Genomic DNA, 20426 nt, shown 5'->3' on the forward strand with positions numbered 1-20426 from the left:
GAAAGCAGCGGGACGTGTTCGAAGAACCTTTTCCTATTCCAACAACCTCTGTGCAAGTGCTCCACGTACGAGGCAGGAGAAAGAACCCGAGCGCAAAGTTACGGCTGTGCCCACAACAAGGTGCCCGTCCAAATCTCCCTGTAGTGTTAGCACGCGCAGGTCATCGGACGAGAAACCCCCAAACCTGGACCCTCTTTGCCTAAGAAATACGACAAGGAAGGTTGTGTTTGTGCGAGACAAACACACGCGTCAATAAACACGGATTAGCAACAAGGGTAGTGCCTAGACCGGTTTACGAGCTAAATTACCGTGAAGATATGCAACTGCTCATTTTCCTCTGACAAGTCTAAAACAAATACCGTCGGGAGAAGAACACGGGGATAGACCGACAAGATGGAGCCCCGTGTTCACACGGCCGCGGCGGCCCTACTCTCCACGGTATTGGTGCGAACAGTGTCCTGCAAAATGAGGACAGTAAGTGTGCGCTTCCCCTAGAAACCCTGTTTCCCCACCCACCGTCAAACGCGGCAATGCCACGTTTCCACTGATAACCTGCCTCGCGAAGGAGGGACAGCGATCTCGGGGAGACACGGAGCTCCTTTTTCCGTTCACGGCCTCCGCCGTACCAGCGGCTCTGCTGAGGGCCAGTATCCTAGGGAGCTCTCATCAGCTCTGCGGACCCCACTGAAAGCAGGGGCCGCAGACTCCGAACGGCTCTGCAAACCCGTCTGTCCAGCACACGTGGCAACTTGACGTCATTCGTGAATCAACAGCAACGTGCGCCCGACAAGGCAAGGGTCTCCTCTCACACGGGGACTTTGTCCTCTGGAGGCACAGAGCCCTCCAGGAAGCAAGGTTCTTGGGAAAAAGAAGACACGGCCGTGGAATTTGTGGGATGCCGAGCACGCAGGCGTCTCGATGCCCTGAGACATGAAGCAGACACAGGCTGCGCCCCGGGTCTGTTCGGCCAGCCCTGCAAGGGGCCCCTCTTTCTGTCCACGGCTTTGGGACCCGGCCACCGTGGGCTCGTGCCCATCACAGATCCATCGAGCCAATTCAGTGATGAGATCTGGACCCACCCGCGTGCATGGAAGAGGTGCACGTATCTTACCGTGGCCGGGTCCACGGTAAGTGAGCCCCGACTCGCTCAAAATGACTGCCGTCACAGGCCAAGGTAGTAAGCGGACCCGGAGGCAAACAAAACAGAACACAACACAACACACACGGAAACGTGCCCCAGTCCCTCAGCTTCAGTGGGAGCAGGCTGTGAGTCACTCTTGTCATTGGAATTGCACTCAGGATTTGTGTCAGAAAAGGGCCTGCCTCCATCTCGGGCTCTCTGAGGAGTGAGAAAAGAACGAGCATGAAGTGTTCTTCCCTGAAGTGACCAGGTAAGTCACTAACCAACTCCAACCCAGCGTCCCGCAACCCAGGACCAGCAGAAACACTGTCACCTGAGCAGTGACCTCCTGCCACCAGCACGCAAACAAGAGAAACCAGGCCCTCAATCAGTCCCCACGTCCTTCTGGAATCTGCACGGCCACAGTCAGACCTCAGCCCGCCCCCTCTCCACACCGTCTCCCGAGTTCTGGAGTCTGCAGGGGCGCACAGTCAGACCTCAGCCCGCCCCCTCTCCACACTGTCTACTTGCGTTTTGGACTCTGCGGGGGTGCAGAGGGAGGCTCAGCTCCCCGTCCCAACAGGAACAGTGCGGGGAGGAGCGTGTGAGGTGAACAAGCACTGGCCGGACACGTGCTTCCGGGTGGCTGACACCCCCTGCCCCATTTCCACGGTGCACCCTGCAAGATGAAGTCCTGTGCACAGGCTGGCCTGGACCAAACCCACCCATGCCCTGGGCCTGCACACAAACAGTAGTCTGGGAATGTCAGGACAAAACCCAAGGTCACTGTGAGCAGACACCCTGCAGGAACAAACCCTTCACCCTTCAGGACAAGCACCTGTGGGGGTGGGGCGGGGTGCCTGTGAGCGCTGGTGAGTCCTGTCACTGTCCCACCCAGTCGCTGTCCCACCCAGCACGCTCCTTGAAGGCTGCTCCTGGCGAGCACGTCCACCTCCTGACCCACCAGCAAAGCCCCCTTCCTGGCAGCACGTCTACCGGGCAGCCCCACACAAGCTGTCTAACGTCCCGTCCACGCATCCCAGATCGCTGGCCCGTTGACCCCTCCCGCCAAACTGACGGAATCTGACCGTGTCCCCATTCCCGGGCTGCTCCCCAGCGGCTCTCCCACAGCGGACACAAGCGCTCCAGTTGGGGACAAACCCTGCTCGGGGGCTGCACCGGGCCACGTTTCTCCTCGCTGGGGGCCTTACCTTCTCCACGGGAGGCGGAGGAGCAAATCTCTTCACACAGGCTAGGAAGATGTCGGGGTCCGGTTTCCCATTCTTCACTTCGGGGTCGTCGCCCAAAACGATGTGGTCAAAGAGGCTGAAGAATTCCGTGTGTCGGCAGGTCTTCATCTCGAAGGACGCACGGCTGGAGCTGGTGGCAACGGCCAGGGGCACTCCATGCTCCCGCAGGTGGCGGATCAGCTTCTCCACGCCTGGGGAGGAGAAGGGAGAGCCTTCAGCGAGCGGGAGGAGAAGGGAGAGTCTTCAGCGAGCGGGAGGAGAAGGGAGAGCCTTCAGCGAGCGGGAGGAGAAGGGAGAGCCTTCAGCGAGCGGGAGGAGAAGGGAGAGCCTTCAGCGAGCGGGAGGAGAAGGGAGAGCCTTCAGCGAGCGGGAGGAGGGCAGGGCCACACACCCCCCTGCCTCCGGGGACACGGTGCTAGCTCTGGGACCTTGACTCTCTGCTGCCCGTTCTGAGGGACGATCTGATAGGACACAGACCGTCTGAACCGGGTTCAGGCCGCTGCCACACACCTACTCAAACCAAACCTCAGAAAGCCATTCGAGGCTTCGCTACAGCATCTCCCAAAGTAACCGAAGGCGATTTTACGGGAAGGAAACACCACCTCGTTTGCCGGTCCTGTTTTGTTGAAGGGCAGAAACCAGGCCAAGTGAGCCCAGGGACACGCCTCTGCACTTGGTGCGCCAGGTTTGGTTTTGTTTTGTTTCCGGAAGCAATGAATCAGCAATGATTATGCTGCTGGTATTTTCGGGGAACACTCGCGTGGTACTGAAGGCATTTCAGTCATTCGTCACACAGCCGGGGAGAGGGAACCCTGAAAGGGCTCCTTCCAGAGGCCCAGGACGAGGGCCAGAGCTGAAGGAAAGCTGTCCGTCTACCCCATAAGGACACCGAGGAGGAAACACCGCGGAGCCACAGCAGGAGCGCACGACAGGGCAGGGCACTTGCCACACTGTCAGCAATGGCGAGCCTCCTGTGCGGGGCCAGGGAAGCGGGGCCCAATACCATCCGAGAGAGGGCTGGTTATCAGACACGTGTCCCACACAACAGTGCTGGCCACCTGGAAACCTTTGCTGAGGGTGCCAGGAGCGGCTACATCCACACAGAGCACTAATGACCTGAGACAGTCTCCTGAACAGTCTGTGATCATTACTGTTGGAGGAACTGCACGAGGCCTTGTCCCTACTTCTTCACCGCTACAGAAAACACAGGCACACCCATTTTTTGTTCACCAGGCTAAAGCCATTCAGGAAGACGACAAATACTGCCCACGCCTGACCTCTAAGAGAAATGGTCCAGAGACGTTCAAAGGAACGTGTGGATCTTAACTCGGCGCCAGGACGACGTTAAAGCTTTTTTAAAAAGAAAGCAAAACCTAGCACCATGCCGGATGTGAAACTCGCCATGTCTGACGTCCAGTCGACTCTCCACGCCTCTGCAGGGCAGATGAAGACAGCGTACGGCCAGGAGGAAAGACCCATCAACAGAAATGAACACAGACACGGCCAAGATGAAGGAATTAGCAGATCAGGGCCTTCTGGAAGCTTTATAAACATTACTAATATGGCTAAGTGAGAGACTATCAGGACGGAAAAAAAAACTGACATCCAATTACTATCTACAGAAAACTGAAATATAATATTCAGGCAAGTTAAAAATAAGTGGATGTTTATGTATATCAATAAAACCCATGTATTTTGTAACGACTATCAAAAGCAGGGTTAGCTATAAGAGTAGTAAAAAAGTATGCTTTAACACAAGGAATGATGGGGCGCTTAGGTGGCTACGTCTGTTAAGTGTCTGCCTTTGGCTCAGGTCATGATCCCAGGGTCCTGGAATCGAGTCCCGCATCGGGGTCTCTGCTCCGCAGGGAGCCTGCTTCTCCCTCTGACCTTCTACCCTCTCATGCTCTCTCTCAAATAAATAAATAAAATCTTCAAACAAAGGAAGAACAAGGCATGACAAGTCTCAGAGATAACTAAGTACGTTTCACAATGACACGTGGGCCAACGCACCAAGAGGACGGCATTCTAAACGCGGACACATGTGGTAACGCAGCGGCAAAACGAGCACAGTGACTGGAGAACAGACCGAGGTTTCAAACTCCCGTCACGAACTGACAAAACAAGTCGACAGAAAGGATACAGCAGACGTCAGAAACACCAGCCGGCAACTTAACTGAATCGAACTTTATGGAACACTTCACCCCAAACAGCGGAATACTAGTGATTTTCGAGTGCACCTAGAACATTCAACAAGACAGAGTGTGAGTCCATAAGCTATAAAAAATCCTAAAACATTTTACTGTAATCGAAATCATTCGAAATATGTGCCCTGACCATGAAAGAATTAAAATAGTTATCGATAACTGAAAGGCAGGTGGGAAAAAATATTTGGACATTGAGCAACACACTGGCATGTAAGACCTGAGTCAAAGAGGGAGTGACAGACGGAAATGAGATAATTTCGTAGAGAACAAACAGCGAACATATCAACGTGTGGGAAGGGCATAAAACGTTGAGAGGAAAACTGATGGCACTAAGGACTTACATTACAGAAGAAGATGCTCTAAAACCAGAAATCTAACTTGTCCCATTAAAAAAACGAGAAGGGGGCGCCTGGGTGGCTCAGTGGGTTAAAGCCTCTGCCTTGGCTCGGGTCATGATCCCAGAGTCCTGGGATCGAGTCCCGCCTCGGGCTCTCTGCTCAGCAGGGAGCCTGCTTCTCCCTCTCTGCCTGCCTCTCTGCCTACTTGTGATCTCTCTCTGTCAAATAAATAAGTAAATAATATTTTTTCAAGATTAAAAAAAAGGAAAGGAAAAAGAACGAAGATCCAAATTTAACAGTGCTACTAATCCAACAGAGGACATTACCACAGATCCTAAAACCCATCAAAAGGGTTAAAAAATACGTGACAAACCACGAGAGACTGTGGACTCTGAGAAGCAAACTGAGGGTTTTGGAGAGGAGGAGGGTGGGCGGTGGGTGAGCAGGGTATTAAGGACGGCACAGATTGCATGGAGCACTGGGTGGGGTGCATACACAGTGAATCTGCGAAAAAGTAAAATTAAATTTAGAAAAATGTGATCATGAGCAAATTGATGCCAATATATCTAACAGCTTAGATAAAATGGACAGACTCTTTGAAAGACAGAAAGGTCACTCAAAAAGACAGTAATAATTCAACAGCCCTATAGCTCCTAGAATTAGTAGTTAAGAAAACTTTCTCCTATGCAGGACTGGATGGCCTCATTGGTGAATTTAGAACTACCATTTGAGAAAGAAACAACACCAATTCTGAGCGAGCTTTCCAGAAAACAGGAGTGAATGCCTTCTAACTCACTCTTGATACCAATATCTCTCTGATACCAGAGCTGAACTGAAGCCAGAGGAGAAAACCACAGACGCGTGCATCCCGCAGTAACAGCCTCGACTTACCAACTCCAACCAGCGAGGCTTCTGCATAATCCAATCCGTTTCCATGCCCTCGGAATGCACAGCGGAAAGGAGGAAGATGCCGAAACACTCCATGAGTTTGCAACGACCACTGATGAATATCATGGATTACATCCCTGAGCTACATTTCAGTTAAAAACCTTTACTTCCCTGGTGGGTGGCAGGAAGAACGCCTATGACAGATAAACAGCCAATGACAAAACTTTGTCTGGATATAGGCATTCCAGGTGAGGACTATTAACCTTAAAAATAAAACGGCCAGTTACTCAAGCAGCAAAAATGGGCGGATTCGGGACACGTGGAGCCAGGACAAGCCGGCGAGAGCAACCCCGCGGGCACACCCAACACAGCGAAGAGAAGGACATTATTTCACAGAGAAGGAGGAGGAAGTTGGAGGGGTTGTTCGGAACGCACGTCCGCTGGAGAAACTCAGGAGTCCAGTATGATGACGTCTTCTCACTGGCTGGCTCCCAGAGGAGGTGGGTTTCTAACGGAAGGTGCAGAGGACATCTTCCCCTGTTGGGCCTGTCCCTGGTGACTGTTTCTTGTGGAGGACTCTTCTGTTCAGCCTGCAACGGACCATTCTTTCTGTGACCGACAGTGAGTGGGACGGCTTTGCTTTATTTTTGTTGTAAGATCATGTTTTTTAAGATTGTATTTATTTATTTGACAGAGAGAGATCACAAGTAGGCAGAGAGGCAGGCCGAGAGAGAGGAGGAAGCAGGCTCCCCGCTGAGCAGAGAGCCCGATGCGGGGCTCGATCCCAGGACCCTGAGATCATGACCTGAGCTGAAGGCAGAGGCTTAACCCACTGAGCCACCCAGGAGCCCCCAAAATGATATGAATTCAAAACAAGACTTTCAAGTTACTAGATTACAGGAGGACAAACCAAGATTGAAAAAAAAAAAACAAAGCATGAACCCTTGGCTCTCTCTAAAACGCAAGGGAAACGAAAGTTTGGCTGCAAGTGTCCTTTTATGCTATTCATTAAAACAAACAAACAAACAAATACAGTTCCTATCATGTTAGGTAATCCCGTCCACATTGCTAGCCCGTGAGTGTTTTGTCCTGCACATAACGTAAGGGAAGAGTCGTATATAGACCCAAAGGCTCAGCAACAAGCCTATGTGGGAGGGGGTAGATTCGACGCCTGTATCGCTACGGGAATGGATCACAGAGGGTTCTGCTGGACTGTTTTCGAACGAGCCCCAGCATTCGGAGCGTCCTGACAGTGGCTGAGACCAGGGTGAACAGGAAACCCGAGAGAAGGATGTGACCGCAATCCTCTGCGGGGACATCGGGCAAACATGCATCGACTCTTCACGCTCGGGATGACCGTCCACCAAACAGCAATGACCAGCTCTGCTCGCGGAGCTGCTTCCCTGGGAGTGCAGGGACACGGTCACGCAGATAAGATCACCTCAGTGATGTACTCCTGGACAGGCACGACGGTGAGCCGCAGACAGATGCTGGCCACCGTCAGGATCATCGCACAGAACTGGAGGATACGTTCACTACGAAACCATTCGGCTCCCGGGACATGTAATTGGCTCACTCTGTAGGAACAACTTTTGCATCTTTTAAGTACTGGACATGAGCTTGCTCTCATGCAGTCACTGCCCCCGAGTAGCAAAAGACTAAAGTAAGTGCAGCTCTGCCCTGCAGAGAAGCTGGTTAATTAAGTGTATAAACGAAACCCACCTAAGAGCTTCTGGCCCTTGGTGCGCTGAAGTCAGTCTCAGGGAAGGGCACAAAGACATCTACTGCTACAAGGAGTCAGCGCTCGGACGATTCATATACAGGGAAGAAACACGAAATGTGAAGAATCAGCGGTCTTGATGGGAAGAAGCTGTCCTCTTCCTCCTAAAGACCGAAGATCGATGAGAACATGGATGCTGCCACTAAATGGATCTGGAGAAGGAAAAATGTGGGAAAGATTGACGGCTGACGGGAGTGCAGGTATTTCTCGGGAACTCGTGCACCGAGTGGATAGATCCGTGCACATCCTACTCGCTCAGGCCTCGTGTTCAGAACCTCACCCTAAACACACACCTGTGGTGAGGAGTTAACAGTGGGGGGAGATGAAAGTCACAGAGAAATGTGTACGCAGGAGGAACGGTGGAGCGGGCGCGGCGTCTGGAATTCTGTAGAGGTAGACCCAGGAAGGTCGTGTTCTCAGCTATGGATGTCCCCAGCAACCCATAACCAGACAGTGATGCTGTCCGGGGACCTCAAACACTGTGGAGGACTCGGCCCAGCCCAGACCTTCTACACATGCATCCTGGGGACAAGGCGTGGCCCTCTTCACTCGGACCACCCAGTAAGGGGCTGGGGCATTCCGCCTCTCCTGGAAAGTGGCTTTCACAGTCACCGGGAGGGCAACGCTAACACCTGGGTGTGAGAGATTCAGTCTGGTGGCTGACTGGTGGCCCCCAACAATCATTTTGGGCAGGCCCCTGGGATCATTAGTCTACTGATTTTATTTGGAAAGAGAGATGATTAAGGCCCTGGAGAGAAAGATCATCCTGGATTTAGGGTGGGCCTTACAGGCAGCAGCTCGTGTCCAACCCCCAGACCGGGTGGCTTCTAAACGACAGATACTTCTCTTTCAGAGCTGTGGAAGCCGGAAGTCAGGATAAAGGCAGCAGAGATTCCGAGGCTGCTGGGGTCCTCTTGGAGCATAGTCAGCCTGTCCCTGTGTCCTCACGTGAGGGAAGGGCTGAGCTAGCTGGACGCGGTCTCTTTTCTAAGGGCACGAATCCCACTGGTGAGGGCTCCATCCCCATGACCTGCTCACGTCCTGACAGTCCTACCTCCTAATACCTTCACACGGCGGGATTATATGAATTTTGGCGGGGGGGGGGGGCCACAAACATTCAGACCATGGCAATGGTGTCCCCCTAGGAGGAGAGGAGAGACAGAGAGATGGCCCTGTGTGGACAGATGCAAAAGACGGAGAGTTGCAGCCACAGCTGGGTGACCGCCTGGGGCCCTCAGAAGCTGGGATGGACAGACAAGACGGATCCTCCCCCTAAGTTTCAGGACGGGTGTATGGCCCTGCCAAGGCCTGATCTGGGATTCCTGGTCTCCAGAACCGTAAGAATATAAATCCCTGTTGTCCTAAGTCACCACGTTTGAGAGCATCCGTTACGGCAGCTGCGGGAAGTTAATACCCGGCTCCCCGGTGGCAGAACTCCTGCAGGAGACCAGAAACGACGCCTTGACTGAGAGAAGAGAGCGAAATTCATGACCACAAGGGTGACGGTGCACCGGCGACATTCCGGCAATTGCTGGCAGTCGAGGCAGGACAGAGCTCGGGACGGGGAACGGTAAAGGAACAAACGGCTTCACAGATGCTCTCCACTGCAGGAACACGAGGCCCCCGGAGTCCCCAGCACCCGACTCCAAGACCCAGAGAGCGGGCAGGGGGCAGTCCGCCCCCTGGGGTCAACAGCGGGGAGGCGTGGGGGTTCCCGGGAGGTGTCGGAGCCGTGGTTCTCCGCAGCCGTGTGCCGGCTCCTGTCCTCACTCCGAGGACATACTCGGCCGCGCCTGCACGTGGAGGGGACGGACTTCTTGTCGGTGTCGCAGGAGAAAGGCCCAGAGGCGGGAGGCGGGTGTTCAGAGTCCCGGGAGATCAAGGAGAACTCACTCCATGTGTGCACTCTAAGTCCTTCTGCCCTAGGCACGGGGACGGGGACGGAGACGACTGCACGTTCTGCCTTCGTGCCAGGATGCAGGCTTTGCAGGGCAGGCCCTTCTTAAGTGATGGCCATGCAGGTGAAGGGCTCCCCTTCCAGGAACTGATGCTTCACTGTGAACACGGCCCGGGAGCACGGACACTTCCATCCGCCCCCTCCCATATTCAAGGGCCCACGACACTGATTTCCTGACCTACCGTTTCATTCAAGGCCCTGGTTCTCAAGCAAGAGAGGGGTATGTGCTCCCATCCCTGCTGGAGCACGTTCGGCAATGTCTGGAGATGTCTGGTTTGGGTCGTCACAACGGGGGAAGGGACCGCTCCGGGCACGTGGTGAGAGGCGAGCAGGGAGGCTGGTCAGTATCCATCCTATGGCGGACGGGACTCCCCCCCACAGAATGAAGCATGTGGCCCTCCGTGTCAGTACTGCTGAGGCTGAGAAGCCCTGTCTTCGCATGAGAAACTCTGTCTTGGCAATTCCTGCTTCGAAGAGGAAGCCGGGCTGTTCCTGTGTGGCCAGCATCAGGGCACGCCTGAGGGTACCAGAAGGAACCAGAGTTCCCAGCCTGGAGAGGGGCCCACATGCCAGCAAATCCCATTGTGATAGTGACAGTGTTTCGTATCTGCACCCCCCTTCCTGTAACGCAGCCACTGTCTGAGGTCACACTGACCTGGTGTGAGCCCCTGTTTCCCAGGTCCTGCGCTGCTTTCAGTCTCTTCCACGGCAGACAGAATGCCGGATCATTTATAAAATGGGATGGGGTGGGCTGTCCTCTTCACGTGGTTCCAGGCAAGAGAAAGTCACTGGTGTGGACTGGATCCCCCTGAAATTCCCCACGTTGGAGCCCTGAGCCCCGGTGGGGTGGTGCTGGATCAGGAGACTTTGGGAGGTGATGAGTCCTGTGAGGCCATAAGGCAGAGACCCCGAATGAGATCGGTGCCCTTATAAGAGGAGGCAGGCACAGCTCAGCACAAGCTCTCCATGCCGACACCCAGACCTCACACCTCCAGCCTCCAAGACTGTGAGAGATGTGTGTCTCTGATGGACGCCATCCGTCCGCAGGATATCAGCACGGCGGCCCGCACTCAGACACAAAGATGAAAACGTTATGCCCAGGCTGCACCCCAAGTCCTAGAAGATGCTGGATACAGTTAACATCCCTCCTCTATTAACCTGGGCAGAGGAGGCGAGCTGCCCTCCCTTCGGGGGCTCAGACGCACATCCCCAGGGGACCCAAAGCAACAGGCCTCTCACGCGCACCATTTACAACCTTCTCACCCCACAGTGAAGCCCTTGAGGCAACCAGGCCTGCAGAGAGGATCCCCCATCAGGATTCTGGGACATAGAGAATATATGCCCCAAATTCATGGCTCTCCACAGCCTCGTAATGTGACCCTAGTTGGAAAGAGGGTCGCAGGTGTAACTGGTTAAAAATCTAGAGACGATGTCTCGTTGGATGTACAGGGTGAGCGCAAAGCCCAACAACTGGTGTCTCGAGAAGCAGAAGATGCAGAGATGTGGGGAGGAAGGCCACGTGAAGACAGAGGCAGAGATTGGAGGGACGCGGCCACTAGCCCAGGGATGCCCGGTGTCCCAGCACTAGGAAGGGGCAGGAAGGACCCTTTCCTGGTGCTGGCTCAGGCACAGGTGGGAGCCTACCTAAGCGAACGCTATCGTCGGCTGCAGGCCTGTCCTCGGTGGGCCTCGCAATGTCGCTGTTTGTATCTTTGTCACGAGGTTGACTCGAGTCTCCGGAGAAGAGGGGTTGTTGAGGGGAAAGGGGCCTCAGGGAGCGGATGTTCCCTTCATCCCCAGTGGTCTCTGCACCCTCCAGGAGGCTTCCTATTTGCCGTACGAAGCCTCTGCGGTTCGGTGTCTGAACAGAATCCTGGGTTCTGCTGGGGAGGGGGAGGGTGGCATCTGGGATCCAGGAAACGGGCAAGAACCCAGGGGCCCAGCTCCCTGGCATCCAGGATCTCTACCCGCCCTACAGGGCTACTTGCCCTGTTTCATCCTACCTTCTGGGAAACACGCACCCAACCTACCGTCCGTTTTTAAACGGGAAGAGTCAAAGAAGAGTGTACTGTGACCCATGAAAATGATCTGAGAGTCCAATGTGAGTGTCCACACAGAAAGCTTTGCAGGAGCACGGCCAGCCCCATTCACATCTATGTGGACTGAGGCTGCTTTCAGTGCAAAAGGCAGGGAGGTAAGTGGTTGAGATGACTCTCATGCGTGGCCTATAAAGCCAAGAAAGCAGAAAAACTTTGCCAACCTCTGCTATGTAGCAAACAGACCTTGCGTGTGCACCAGAAGAAAAAAATCAGGAAGGATGGACAAAAAGAGGTCCGTTTTGTTGGGAAGGAAGCCAGCCAGGTCCTGGGATCTAAGCCTTCCATGTCTCAGCCTGGGATGCCCGGAAGAAGCATCACCGTTCACAGGGGCTCTCCAAGAGGCGTGACCAGGGAATTACCCTTTTAGAAAATGATTCCACAACCCAATGCTTTCTTCCAGCATGCATTTAACTACAACATTTCAGTGCCACTAGAAAGGGGCAGAATTTTTAAGTCTGCAAAGTATTTTCTTCATCATATGAAATTTAGTCGGTAGACATCTCTACTGGGCAAAAATCGTGTGTGTAAAAATTCAATCACTCTGACAGACCAGCCTGTTGAAATCTCCTCATTAAACTGCCATTTCAACAGACTGTGCGCAGACAACGAAAATCAGTCAAGTAAGAACCGTATGACCTAGAGACCATCTGGGTTAGGTCGCACATCATTTTCTGAAATGTGGGACATTCAGAAAAGGACCATTTCCGGCAAGTTAGGTAGTAAAGTGACACTTTGATCACATGCACTGTTCTGCATTTGGACTGTTGACTCACAAAGGCACTGGGTTTCCAGACAAGAAGATCGTCTGTTCCGGGAGGATCTGGAGATATCCTGGAGGTCCTGCTCTCCGCCCTGAGCACCAGCCCCAAGCTCTACCCACCTTGGCACACGGTCATCTCTTCCATCCAAGGGACACACGTTGCCCTTCCTAACTGCTGACGTCACCTGGAAAACTCAGAATCTGCGGTCTCTGCTTCCCAAACCGAGTCAAGACCACTGTTCGGTGTCACGTAATGGAGGAGACAACAGGAGAGCAAGTCTCGTCCTTGCTTTGCTTCTTCCGCCCAAAAGAAATGGCCCTGAGTGGTTGTCAAGTGCCTTGGGAGACTCCAGTAAACGCTGGAGGGTCAGGAGCCCAGTCCTCACACGGCCAGTGACGGGGATCCTTACAGAGACCCCGACCGGCGTGGCTGGCTGTCGGTGACCACCGGAGCTCGCAAGGGAACGCGGGGCAGTCTGCTCTCCCTGGTGCACCCCGTCACCTGACTGGAGAACCGTGGGCCTCCTACGTTTGCGGGGATGCCAGAAAGACAGAGACACCCTTTTAAGAAAAGCATATTGGATTTCAGTGTTTTCTTCCATCTGTCTGGTTAGTTAAGTGAAGAGAGTGGCCAACTACCCTTCACCCTTCCACAACGTGGTGGCCGTCCTGAGCCTCACACGGTTCCAAACACATGCACGGGGCGCCTAGGGGGTTCCGTCGGTGAAGCCTCTGCCTGCAGCTCAGGTCACGATTCCGGGATCCTGGGATCGAGTCCCGAGTCAGACTCCCTGCTCAGCGGGGAGCCTGCTTCTCCCTCTGCCTTTATTCCTCTCCAGCTCCCCGACTTTTCCCTCTCTCTCAGATAAAATCTTTAGGGAGGGAAAAAAAAGCACGTGTAACTCTTGACTCTCCCCAAAATGAACTCCAAAGAGCCTACTAATAACAAAGAGCCAATCAACACGTACTTAGTATGTGATAAACATGATATACTGTGTTCATACGTTACAGTTAAGTGAGTAACAAAATCATAAATGATACATTTAAAGTACTGTACTGCATTTGCAGAAAAAAAAAAAATCCACATCTAAGTGGACCCATGCAGGTCAAGGCTCAAATGTATTTCAAAACATTAACAATTGTGGAGAAAAATTTCATTCTGTGCCTTTGTTTATTTGATTGAAAGCTGCTTAAAGTCTTAATTTTATTTACTATGAAACACTTTTAAGGTTGCTGCTTCTAAGGCCTTGTCGCTACGAAATCAATGTACAACACAGCTATTTCAATAGTCTTTTATATATAGCCCAAGAGAAAAATATCACAGGAAATGCTGATGGCTCACTGAATCTTTGTGAGTCTCTATTATAGCTCTGAATAATGAGATAAAATTCTGTAAGTTCTCTTAAACAAGGAAGAGCTAGGAACATTATAAAACCAAGACTAAGATGAGGCGTCTGGTCCCCCTCAAAGCCAGTGAACGCAGCGTTCTCCATCACGGTCCTGAGCTAACGGCCCGTGAGTGCACAGGCCCAGAGCTCACTGCTGACTCAGATTCTCCAAAGCCGTGCTCTGCCCTCACTCATACAGGAGCCCGGTGCTGCCGACGTCACGGAAGGAGCACGGAGCTGCAGATGACACGAACGTCCAGGACAGACTCGGGTTTCCAACATCTGCACACGTACGTGGTAATGGAAAAGGAAGGTGGGCACCTTCCAGAGAGCTCCCATCGGCAGCGGATTCCTCTGCCTGCTTCGTGCATCCAAAAATGCAACCAAATCAACGGCGGACCCTACCCTGGTGACCCTGGATAATGTGAAAGTGATTCACCCGATTTGCAGGGAGCACGATATTAAAACAATATCATTTCCATCATAGACTGTTCCTCCTTGCTGGCTCTGCACGGATTTCAACTGTGGGGCCAGAGTTTCCGTCGTGATGTCTGGGTTGATGCCATTTTCTGTGAATCATTTCAGATATAAAATTCTTGGGGTGCCTGGGTGGCTCCGTGGGTTAAGCCTCTGCCTTTGGCTCAGGTCATGATCTCGGGGTCCTGGGATCAAGCCCCGCGTTGGACTCTCTACTCAGCGGGCAGCCTGCTTCCCCCCCACCCGTCTGGCTCTCTACCTGCTTGTGATCTGTCTCTCTGTCAAATAAATAAATAAAATCTTCAAATATAAAATTCCTGCTGTTTGAGTCCGTGCTGCGTGGAATGTCTGAGAGAGGGAGGCACCGAGGGCTTCCCTGGGTTCTGGTGTCTGGCATGCTGGGCAGATGCGGAGAAAGGCACCAGGGCTGGAAAGTGATGCAGGAACCATGTGCTGACGGCTGTCGGCTTTCAACTGGGGAGTCAGCCACGAAGGGCCCGGTGCTGTGCTCGAGAGTTCATGCGACCACAGTCCTGACAGTGGGACCCATTCGGCACCACGTGGCTGCTCCGGAGGACACGAAGGAAGGGTTTCCAGCCAAGCACACTGTGTAATCCGGCCTGGGGCTGAGGAGGCGTGCGCACCCGTTAGTTCCGTGAACACACTCTGTAACGCACCGTCATGACGTCTTTCCACCTCGCCTGCCCAGGACTTTCAGCAAAATACAACCACGTCTTCCTCGTAAGACTTGAGACATTTTAGAAAACAAACGTAATGTTTCTTCATTGTGCTAAAGGACATGCGACACACAATTAACTGCATTTTTAAAAAGATTTTATTTATTTATTTGTCAAAGAGAGAGCAGAAGCAGGGGGAGCGACAGACAGAAGGAGAAGCAGACCCCTGGCGGAGCAGAGAGCCCGATGTGGGACTCGATCCCAGGACCCTGAGATGAGGACCTGAGCCGAAGGCAGAGACCCAACAGACAGAGCCACCCAGGCGCCCGTAAAATTGACTATGTTTAAGAGGAGGGTGCAATGGCCTTAAGTACATTCTCATCTTGTTCAAGACACCGTTCGCTAGTTCCCGCAGCGTCCCACTTCCAAACCGAAAGGCTGCCCCATTAAAGGCTAAGGCCGCATTCCCCCTGCTGAGGCGGTGGCGCCCATATTCCTCCTTTCTGTGTCTGTGACGGGATGGCTGTCCGTGCCTCCGGGGCTGGAACCCCACAGCGTCTGTCCTTCCCTTCCGGCTCGGTGCGCCTGGCACCATGCCCTCGAGGCTCGTCTGTGCGGCAGCAGGTGTCAGAACTAATTTCCAAGGCGGAAGACGACCCCTTGCTGGCATCCACAACACCGTGCTCATCCATTCACCCACCAACGGCCCTTGGGCTGCTCCCACCTTGGCTGTAACCAACCCTTGCTTTCGATTCTTTAAACAAGAAACAAACGTAATTTTTTACTTCCTGAGCAAGTCATCGAGCCCCAGTGGAAGTATTGTGCCGGTGGTGAACTGTATCTGTGAGACAAGGCGGAAAACTCATACCATGTATCCGCTCGCTGTGTGTGCATACAACGTATCTCCCGGAGTGCCTTCCAACCGCTGGGATGGGGCTGTGCAGGACCGGCACACCAGGCCGCCTTCCCCAACCGCCGCTCATCCGGACAACACGTCGCTCCGCACTCCCAACGAGTGCGACCCACGTGCGCACTCTGCAGCCCTGAGAGCACCTGCTCCGAACATACCCAGACCCTCTCCCAGCCGGCCCCGTCTCTTAGCTCCGTCCATGACAACCATTCACTTTCTCTCGTCTTAAGTAGACAAGTCTTTGAGGCAAGGATTTCTTGTATTATCTTATCCTCCCAAGTACTTAAAAGTCTGGGAAAACCACCACACATTTTAAAACAGAACCTGTAATTCTTTTTTCGTTTTAAGATGTTATTTCTTTAGAGACAGAGCAAGAGCGAGCACACAAGCAGGGCAAGAGGCAGGCAGAGGGAGAAGCAGGCTCTCCGCTGAGCAGGGATCCTGACAGGGAACTCAATCCCAGGACCCTGGGGTCAGGACCTGAGCTGAAGGCAGACGCTTCACCGACGGAGCCCCCCAGGTGTCCTGGAAATTGTAATTCCTTGAGAAAAACATTTACGACCACAGACATGTAATGCCTCAGATCCTAGAGAGTAAAGACATGTATCTCACTCTGCTTAGTCTAGAATGTCTCCATTATTCTTTAGTAAATAACTGTGAAAGCAGTTAGCAGCCTTTCCACGTGGGAATTTTAAACCCAGAAAGAAATCGGGTCCCTATACAACATCAAAGAAGGTGGCGTATTTGAGGAAAGGGAGAGAGGAAGTTCCGAGGTTTGCCAGTTCCATCTGACCCTCAAGTAATCCGTTTCTCCCGCTCCTTCCCACACCCTGCAATGACCATGTTCCTGGATATGTGCCTGACGTTATTTCTTGAAGAGAAAAGCAGCGCGGGATAAGCTGAACGGATTATCATGGTTGTTCACGGATGATTTTCCTCATCACCTGTCACGTGTGTCCTTTAATTATGCAAGGTCAGTGAACGCAGCGAGCCTCATTACAAGTAGCCGGCTCCGGGCTTAGCCTGGACGGCTTCTGCAGGGTGGCAGAATCAGCCTGGGGTCCGGGGCTGCTCCCGCACACGTCAATGTGAGAGGCAGAGTCCGTGAGCAGCTGGGACTTCTCGGCATGTGTTCTGCATGGACTTGGAAAGGACCGAGCCGCGTGGACAGCAGCCCACGACAGGCTGTCACGTTTCCACGTTACTGCAGGACGCCGACCTCCTCCACGTGAGACCGCTGCCACGTCGTGGGAACAGCTGCGTGCTGTGGCCAGAGCTCCACCTTCTGGACTCCGTGCTGGGCCCTGAGGCCACCCTCCGCGGTCTCGGGGCAAAGAGCCGAAGTCCTGCAGGCCCCAAGGCAACCCTGATGCAAAGCACATACACTGTGTTCTGGGGTTTCCCAGGCTCCGTGTTACGGACAGGCAGACCCGGAACAGGCACAGAACCGGCTCATGTCTCCTTCCAACTGCACTTCGCCCGGGACGCGGTTCGGACCTGCAGCATGACAATGGCACCCTGTAACTGCTCGGGGGCAGGAAGCCCTGCTCCGGGCACCTTGTGAGCTACGGGCGGCCTGCAGGTCACAGGATTGCCAAGGCTGCTCACCCAGCCTCCCCACAGTTCTCACTGCCTTCCTACCTCTCTCTGTCTAAAGGCAGTGTCCGATGATCAGTTTAAAGAATTCAAAAAGCTTTCACGCAGGGTGCCTGGGTGGCTCAGTGGGTTAAGTCTCTGCCTTCCGCTCAGGTCATGATCTCAGGATCCTGGGATCAAGCCCTACATCGGGCTCTCTGCTCAGCAGGGAGACTGCTTCCTCCTCTCTCTCTGTCTGCCTCTCTTTCTACTTGTGATCTTAAAAAAAAGTTTTCATGCCATGAATCCTGTCCGTAGTTTCTACAGATGTTCGTGAATCGTTTTACTTTTTCACGGAGCGTGTGAGTGCACGTGTGTATGCGTGTGTCCACACAAACACAGAGGCCGTGTGAGGGGTCTGGAAGGACATCCCCTCCCTGGTGATGAAGGAGTAAGGAAAGGTTACGTCCACGGAGGAAGAGTTACGGGGTTTCCAACGTCTCCCCTTCTGTGTTACGTGAAGCAGGCATCATTTTTGTAATTACAGACTCATTAAAAGAAGGGACATTGTGGTGGTGACTTGGTACCATGAAGGGACAGTTCCCAGAGTTAGGACCGTCCTTTACTCCTGCGGTGATGAATCTCACGTATGAGAACCGTTCTGAGACTCGCCGACCATCCTCGTACACTGCCGTGGGCAGCTCTAAGACTCTTTTTTTCACCCGGGCCACCGTACAGCCTCCAACCTGGCCACCGTACAGCCTCCAACCTGGCAAACGTACAGCCTCGAACCTTCAAGAACCCGCTCCTCCTTCAGCTCCAGCCCTGGACTCTCAGGTGAGCATTAACTGGTGTTGGCATCACCGGACACGGGGCCGGTGGTCCACTGCGGCCGTCTGACTCCCCCTGAGCTGAAGTCCTTCTGTCCCGGCCCCCGTCTAGCTCAGCTTGGCCCCCACCGCCTCACCAGGTGCCATGAACCCACAGGGACAGCCCCCGCCCCAGCAGGGTTTGATTCCGGCACAACTTCTTCGAGATCCCACCGGTTACCCAGTCTGCGACGCAGCAAAGAACGGAGCTCCGGACCAAGGACCTTCCCCTAAGGGAGCTGAGAGCCCTGCCCATGCACTCCTCAAGCACACCAGAGACAAGAGACCCGGGTTCCAGGGGTCACAGAAGCAAGTCCCTTGCTGCCTGACATAAGTCCACGCCCAGTCCTTTCCACCTGGAACAGCCGTGCCCTCCCTGCTCACCTGCACGTACCTTACACGTTGTCCTCGGTTTACCCCATGTCCAGCACCTGCGAAAAAGCTGCCACTGTGTCGGGAAGCAGACGCCGTATTTTGTTTCTGTCCGCAGCCCGTCTTCAATTTCTGTTTGGCATGACCTATTGTGGGGTCTCGCCCCCTCAGCAGACTACACACCCCACGGGAAGGTCCCCCAGAACTCCGGCACGGCACTAGACGCAGGGAAGGGCTCAGGGAGGAAAGACAATGGGACGGGACGGTGCCCAGGGACCAAAAGCCTTCCTGCCCACCTGCATGGTGACGGGCACGGGCAGAAGGGCAGGGAGGCTGTCGACTGCCCTGCTGACGGCCTCCGGGGGCTGAGGCTGTAAGAATCACAAACACAGAACCCGGGAGGAAAAGAAAAGGCACACACTTTGCGTCGATGGGAGGCCACGGGACGAGGGCCCCCACGGTGTTGGGTCAGGCGGCTACATGGATGGCCACTGTCTGCCCATGAGGCTGAGCAGAGATGCAGAAGAGATGACGCACTTCTCAGCCCTCGTGAGGACCGGATGCGCCTGGGGAAAGGCCCCACAGACACTCCACCATGTACCCGCACTTTCCTGGGGGGGCTCAAGTCCCAGAAACACTCGGGAGAGCTCGGTGGGACAGTGGGGGCTGATCCCTCACACACACCCCAACCTCAGAGACCAGGACACCTGCTAGCTGCCCCCCTCAGACGCCGAGGTCGTCATCTCTGCTCTGTCCCTCGGGGTGATCTCGTAAACAGCGAGGAGGCAGAGGGCCAAGAGGTGCCCGTGTGTGAGGACCTGGCCTTGTCACACTCCTCTGAACCGGCCCAGCGCCCATGCCCGAGGCTTTCGCCTAGGAAATCCCACAGCCAGTGAAGAACAGAACAGGAAAGCCTTCCGGACGATTCCGTACCATGAAAGGTAGCTCTTTCTTGTTACTGCCGTTGTAAGCCAAATTATCACACTGACTAAATTATGCCAAAATGCATTACTGCATCGATCTCGAAGAATCCACGGATGAAGGAACGGGTCGGAGACAGAATGTAGGTAACCCACACCTTTCACGGGGAATACCACTGACAAGGTTTTCCTGTATGCCATTTCAACATGTAAAACCACATCTGTTACAGGCCCAGGAAACATACCATAGATGGACCAGGTTCGGATACTTTTCTACATTGTTGCCACAGTGCAAAAGAGCTCTGGTTCCATTAAATAAACCCTTCACTAACGGGTGGTTCCCCTTTGCCTACGGAATCACGCACAAAGTGCCTACACAGCACACTGCTCCCAAGTATTTCCTGCTGGGGGCGTCCATGGCCCACTCCTCCAGAAGGGGCCCTTGCTACACCATCTATCGATGCAGCCCTACTGACCGGAGGACGGGTCTCCTTAGTCCTGCCTGTGTCTTTAAGCCAGTGGGTCAGCCCTATTGTCCAGGCAGACACAGACACACCCCTGCATCACAATACGGGGCTGTTGCCTCTGGTGACGTGTCCAGGGAAGGACACGCCCCTGCACCATACCGGTGGGGGGCTCCTGCCCCTGGTGCTGGCCCCAGGCAAGGACACACCCCTGCATCACCACCACGGGCTCCTGCCCCTGGGGATGGGCCCAGAGAGGGGCACAGCCCTACAACATATTAAGGGGCTGGTCCTAGACGAAGGCTCCGGGGAAGGACAGGGCTCTGCATCACAATTGGGGCTGCTTTCCCTGGCAATCTGCCATCCATTCCTCCA

The 20426-nt window shown here is 53.9% G+C and overlaps 1 protein-coding gene across 4 annotated transcripts in view; it reads right to left on the reverse strand.

The window, feature by feature from the left end:
* The window catches only part of LOC123935478 (pseudouridine 5'-phosphatase), a 74910-nt gene that overhangs the window by 14873 nt on the left and 39611 nt on the right, over positions 1-20426 (reverse strand). For all 4 annotated transcript variants that reach the window (XM_045996305.1, XM_045996304.1, XM_045996306.1 and 1 more), the window contains one exon: positions 2332-2561. In XM_045996305.1, the coding sequence (XP_045852261.1) occupies positions 2332-2561 (230 nt within the window). The remainder of the gene's footprint in view (positions 1-2331; positions 2562-20426) is intronic.

This window comes from Meles meles, chromosome X (assembly GCF_922984935.1).
Source record: "Meles meles chromosome X, mMelMel3.1 paternal haplotype, whole genome shotgun sequence".
Taxonomy (NCBI): domain Eukaryota; kingdom Metazoa; phylum Chordata; class Mammalia; order Carnivora; family Mustelidae; genus Meles; species Meles meles.